This window comes from Zingiber officinale, chromosome 10B (genome assembly GCF_018446385.1).
Source record: "Zingiber officinale cultivar Zhangliang chromosome 10B, Zo_v1.1, whole genome shotgun sequence".
In the NCBI taxonomy this organism is placed as follows: Eukaryota; Viridiplantae; Streptophyta; class Magnoliopsida; order Zingiberales; family Zingiberaceae; genus Zingiber; species Zingiber officinale.
In genome coordinates, this window is record NC_056005.1 from 37,656,684 (window position 1) to 37,663,222 (window position 6,539).

The window sequence follows — 6,539 nt, forward strand, 5'->3', positions numbered from 1 at the left end:
TGTGGTTGATATAGGTGATAATAAAATTATTATTTAGTATTTTTAAAACATGAAATTGTAAAAATATATGAAATTAATATATAATTTTTATTATATATTTTATATTGTATTAATTTGTTCATAAATGCAAGACTTTTTTACATACACATTTTATCACCCTCCCTCCTGAACTATACACTTACGTAGTATTATTATAATATTTTAAGACCAAAATTTGATATTAGGAAAAGAATAAAGGAGTAAAATAAAATAAAATATAATATAATAAAAGATAATGTTTAGGTTTGGTAGGTCATGAAACCTACCTTTGACTTTTTTGCGGTGACGGGTATGCTGCTGCTATTTAAGTCTCGGTTCACCTGCCTCTTTCGTCTACAAGGAGCTCCCTCCTCTTTCTTCCGTCTCTCAGATCTCGCTCTTTCGATTTGCTATCTCTTCATTGTGGAAGAGGAGGTGCGCCAATCTCCGAAGGTAATTCTATCGTCTGATCTGAAGCTTTTCCTTTTCCTGTCGATTCGAGTTTCGCAATTTTCTGGTTTACCGCTCTGTGATTGAAATGCGCAAGCCTTAGATCTGTCTACCCTTTGCGAGATTCGCGACGATCTAAATCGTGTCCAGGATTTTTCTTGACTATTAGCATAATTTTCTTGATTAGCGGCCAGATAATGAAGGATGTTTAGGATTGAGTGAGATCCTTTAGGAAGATTTTACCGGTATACAGATTCATCTGTCTGTTGTTTGATCTTTAAATATGATATCATCTCTAATTTACAGATTGGAACTTTTCCTGTCAGTTGTTCTGGAAACATTGGAGTTGTAAAATTCTTTTATCATTTTTACAAGATCTACAATGGACCTAAGACTAAAATTCGCCTCTTATTGCTATTTTACTAAAAATTTCGTCAGATCATATACATACTATTAGACTACGCCCCGGTACTCCTTGAAAACTAGAGAGTTCTCCGTTCACGCATTCCACCTTTAACTTCTCAATCTTTCTTCATGCGTTGTCTTATAACATCAATATATTGTTTGTTTTTTAAAATAGATGTTCGTTTTTGTAGAAAAATGTTTGAATTCACTCTTGATATAAAAAGAACAAATTATTGTTGTGTTTGTTTTTTTTTTTTTTGGAATTTATATGCGTTGAAGATCTATCACCACGACTATTATATTCATTACTTATCATATCTCAATTCCACCATGCTTTCATTCTCTGACTAGGTGTTGTTTTTCATTTGATTGATTCAGTCCATCTAAACAAATATGGTGAAGATTTGCTGCATTGGTGCCGGCTATGTCGGTGGGCCAACAATGGCTGTCATTGCTTTCAAATGCCCTTCCATTGAGGTGGTAGTCGTTGACATTTCCGCTACTCGTATTGCCGCATGGAATAGTGAACAACTCCCAATCTATGAGCCTGGACTTGATGAAATTGTGAAGCAGTGCAGAGGAAAAAACTTGTTCTTTAGCACTGATGTAGAGAAGTATGTTCGTGAGGCCGATATCGTCTTTGTTTCAGTGAACACACCCACCAAGACCCGTGGCCTTGGTGCTGGCAAGGCAGCAGACCTCACCTACTGGGAGAGTGCTGCTCGGATGATAGCCGACGTCTCACAATCTGATAAAATTGTGGTTGAGAAGTCCACCGTTCCTGTCAAGACTGCCGAGGCCATTGAGAAGATTTTAACCCATAACAGCAAAGGCATCAACTATCAGATCCTCTCCAACCCAGAGTTTCTCGCAGAGGGTACAGCAATTCAGGACCTATTCAACCCTGATCGTGTCCTGATCGGTGGTCGGGAAACTCCAGAGGGTCAAAAGGCTATCCAGGCGCTAAAAAATGTGTATGCCCATTGGGTTCCTGAAGAAAGAATTCTCACTACCAACCTATGGTCCGCTGAGCTATCCAAGCTTGCTGCTAATGCCTTCCTAGCTCAGAGGATCTCTTCGGTGAATGCCATTTCAGCGCTCTGTGAGGCAACAGGGGCAAATGTGGCTGAGGTGGCCTATGCTGTCGGCAAGGACAGTAGAATTGGGCCCAAGTTCTTGAATGCAAGCGTTGGATTTGGTGGCTCATGCTTCCAGAAGGACATCCTCAACTTGGTTTATATCTGTGAATGCAATGGCCTCCCTGAGGTAGCCAACTACTGGAAGCAAGTCATCAAGATCAACGACTACCAGAAGAGCAGGTTTGTGAACCGTGTCGTTGCTTCCATGTTCAATACAGTTTCAGGAAAGAAGATTGCTATTCTTGGGTTTGCCTTCAAGAAGGACACTGGCGATACCAGGGAGACTCCAGCCATTGACGTTTGCAAGGGCCTTATAGGCGACAAGGCCAAGATCAGCATCTATGATCCGCAGGTGACTGAGGACCAGATACAACGTGATCTTGCGATGAACAAATTTGATTGGGATCACCCGATCCACCTGCAACCAATGAGCCCAACTGCCGTCAAGGAGGTGTCCGTGACATGGGATGCATATGAGGCCACCAAGGGGGCTCATGGAGTCTGCATCCTGACTGAGTGGGATGAATTTAAGAAACTGGACTATGCAAAAATCTATGATAGCATGCAGAAGCCTGCCTTTATCTTTGATGGTCGCAATGTTGTAGACCCCGAGAAGCTTAGGGAGATTGGCTTCATCGTTTATTCAATTGGAAAACCATTGGACCCATGGCTCAAGGATATGCCTGCTGTGGCCTGATTGGGAGATCCGGAGACACGGTGGATTCTTGAGAGATCATGATGTTAGTTTTCATGGTTCAGAATTAAGAATTCTTAATTGTTTCAAAGGATATGGTGATTACGCTATTGCCCTGCTTCTGTTGTTGTACTTTTTAAAGCCTTCTGTTGCATTACATGGAAGAACAGATACTTTTTGTTGGCTAATTATTTTATTATGGCAAAACAAGATTTGAATTTGCTTTCTTTCTTTCCTTGCAAAACTGCTGTTGGTTAATTGTCTGCGAATGTTTATTAATTATTCACTAGTAGTAAATAGATATTCCACATTCAATCAACTGCTCAACCTAATATTCTTTTCATTAACTACTTCGTCAACAAATAAGTTCATATTGATTATTTTGTTCCATTTATAATCTTGATGGCCATATAACTACAATGACAATATCCATGCCGTGAACTATAAGCTCTGAGGAACGCTAAACTAACTAATAATATTTATTCTGCAAACTAAGAGAATGAGATCAACTACGTATCTACGAAACAAGAAGCATCAAACTATGAAACAACATTCCTACATGTTTACTGATGCATATAAATCCGCAAGTGTATAGAAATATCGTCAAGTAATACAAAGATCGAATCCATATGGACTGGCGATCGAGTATTAACTTACTAATCAAGCTTAATTGTCTAGACAAAATCAGGAATGTCGAGTGTCATGAATGCAATTACTGAAATCTAGATGCGAAAAGAGAACGAAGAGAGCGAGAGAGAAGGAAGTCAGAGTGTGATCTAAACGAACGTCAGAGAAGGCTAGGAGGCAGATAAGGCAGAAGAAAGATAATCAAAGAAAATGATCCTGGGATTTCGATTTCACCTCTATGCTAATAAACATTGGATCTATGTTTCAGTTCTTTTAATTCTTCTCCTCAATATTAACTTATGTAGGTAGACCATTCTATGGTAATCCGATGTGAACTTTTGCTTCTACAACGATGTATCAACCATAATCTTCGTCTACTTTCGGAAGGATTATAACTAATGATCGTAACTTAGGGGACCTGTCATTAGATCCCACAACTTCTAATTACCCTCTTTTCCTACTACTTGGCGACAAATTAGGTTTGATCCATTAAACTCTATGACGACCTAGGGTTCCTCATGACATACCGGATCACATTTTCATATCAAACTCTCCGCATCTCGATTTTCTACGGGTCGGAGGGTCAAGTTCTCCTTTCGGTTCATCCCCAAACCCTCGTGGGATATGAAGCTCATGCTTTTGATGCCAAGATTGTGTTAACATAGTAGATCTGGACTATAATCCAATACATCATAGAAACAAGGTAAGAAAATATGTATAGATCAAAGAAATAGTGTCTACATCACATGGAAGTTACTCCCTAATCCTAGAATCTAGGAAATTACCCCATAAACAAGGGGTTACAATCACCATATATGATCAACAATCTTAAACAAACATATTCTAATCCAGAAAAATAGAGAAGTGGAAGAAAAGCTTAGGATTGCTTGTGAATCTTCCTCCTAGTCGCTCCCGATCTATCCTTAATGCGTAGATGGATCCAGAACACCTTCAAGACCACTCCTCTAGCCTCCTTGGGGTCTTTAGATGACCTAGATTGAGATCCCCAATCAAATGGGCAAGATCCCTTTATAGTACTAGAAAACTGGGCGCCGACATGGGCCATGCCACTTAGATTGGGCGCCCATGTCGGGAGTGGAGGTGCTGGATCTGGCGGGTCACGGCTTGTGTCACTGGGCATGGCCAAGTCGTGGCAAGGAGGCAGAGCTGGGCACGGGCTGTGCCCTTCGGGCATGAGATGTGCCACTGGGCACAGTAATCCATTGTGAGGCACCTGAACTGGGCATGGACCATGCCACTGGGCACGATCACTCATGGCAGAGTAGGGCTTCTTTGACTTGATCTCTTAGCTCCCTGTTTCACTCTAACCTTTATTCCTGTCATCCAAATACACGAGAGCCGTATCTAGGGGTAATAAAACATAAAAATGAAGCATAGAAACAAGACATCTCAAATCATACATATAAAAGTATGTCGAATGTAGTGTGAAAATATGATGAAAACCCTATATACTTCACACTTATCAAATTTTCCCAGACCTTTGCTTGTTCTCAAACAAATATGAATATAAAAAGAACATGTGAACAATATCCCTAATCTCGGTAAACCCTTCTAGTCCTATCAAATGGTATCGTCTTAAAGTCCAAGTACTCAATTAGTTTCATCAAGCCTACAAGCAAGTTAATGTTAGGGTCGAAATATGCTAGGAGGGGGGGAGGGGGTGAATAGCTCATAGCGCTCGGTGATGTGCTTCTTCGATGATGTGCAGTGGAATAAACAACAAGAAACACACTCACAACGTTAACACTAAGGATTTACTTGGTATCCACCTCAAGAAGAGGTAACTAATCCAAGGATCCACACACCACACGCTCTTCACTAGTAAAACATTCCTTTTCGGTCACAGCCGAAGGCGGAGAAGCCTCGTACAAACCCACACAACAAAATACAACACACACAAGAAGAAAATACAAGAATACAAATGAGAACTCTTTCCTCTTACTTACTTGTTGCTTGTTATTGCCTCTTGAACCTTGGAAGTGCACCAGCACTTGTCTCCAAGAGCCTCCAAGAACCGGCTGTGAGCAGTGGAGAATTTGCATGAATCGTCGCTGAGATCTCACTGTAGTCGCTGGAGAGGAATGCGCGAAGAAAACGCTTGCCAACGGCTATAACCTGAGCAACGGTCGAATCCCAATCGATTGAATGTCTCTCAATCGATTTGGGAGGCTTTGAATCGATCAGCTGATCGATTCAGAGCGTCTCTGTGCTCTCTGGAAAATGCCTGAATCGATTGCCCGATCGATTCAGCCTCTATCTCGTGATTTCCAGCTTCCCAATCGATCGGCTGATCGATTGGAGGTTTCAATTAATCAACTGATCGATTTAGAAGCTCATTGTTCGCTCAAAAACTCTCCCAATCGATTAACCAATCGATTGGGGGAAGTTTTGATCGATTACCCAATCAATCAAGACAGTTTCTGCGTAAAATTGTGTCAACCAATCGATTAGCTGATCGATTGAACTCCCTCAATCGATTGGCCAATTGATTGGCAAGTAGAAAACTGTGTAGAGCTTGAAATGAGCTTCGTTTTGCATCTAATATCACCTCATTCCGATATCCGAGTCAAAAGTTATGGCCTTCGGAAGTTTACTACGTCCGAACTTCCTAGTTCCATGTCAACTCCCTATTGGACTTACGACCGCTAAGTGTTCAGTCAACTTTTGACCCATCAGGACTTTCTCTTTGCCAACTTCTCGTTGGACTTCTGATCACTAAGTGCAGTCCTCCTTGACCCACTTAGATTTACCATCTTGTGCCAAGTGTCCGGTCCTCCATGACCCACTTGGACTTCCTTCCACCAGATGTCCGGTCACCCTTGACCCATTTGGATTTCCTTATGTCAAGTATCCGGTCAATCCTTGACTTACTTAGACTTCTTAATACCAGGTGTCCGGTCAACTTTGACTCACCAGGATTTCCACGTGCCTGGCTTCACTCACCAGGTCTTTCCATCTACCTAGCTTCACTCACTAGGATTTCCCATCTGCCTGGCTTCACTCACCAAGACTTTCACCTAGCTTCACTCACTAGGGTTTTCACCGGGTTTAACTCACCAGGATTTTCCCACTGCCCGGCTTCATTCACTAGGACTTTCACCTGTCTCGCTTCACTCATCAGGACTTTCACCTAGCTTCACCCACTAGGATTTTTCAACTACCTAGCTTCACTCACTAGGTCTTTC

General features: G+C 41.4%; 1 protein-coding gene across 1 annotated transcript; it reads left to right on the forward strand.

Annotated features, from left to right (window-relative positions):
• The first annotated feature begins 353 nt into the window (after positions 1–353).
• Positions 354–2,933, forward strand: LOC122029624 (UDP-glucose 6-dehydrogenase 4-like). Its single transcript, XM_042588694.1, has 2 exons — positions 354–471; positions 1,252–2,933. The coding sequence occupies exon 2, from the start codon at positions 1,267–1,269 to the stop codon at positions 2,707–2,709; it is 1,443 nt and encodes a 480-aa protein (XP_042444628.1). The 5' UTR covers positions 354–471; positions 1,252–1,266; the 3' UTR covers positions 2,710–2,933.
• The last annotated feature ends 3,606 nt before the right edge of the window (positions 2,934–6,539 follow it).

What these genes read in the sequence shown, in the direction of transcription:
- LOC122029624 (XM_042588694.1), top strand. Translation starts at nt 1,267, where the DNA reads ATGGTGAAGATTTGCTGCATTGGTGCCGGCTATGTCGGTGGGCCAACA.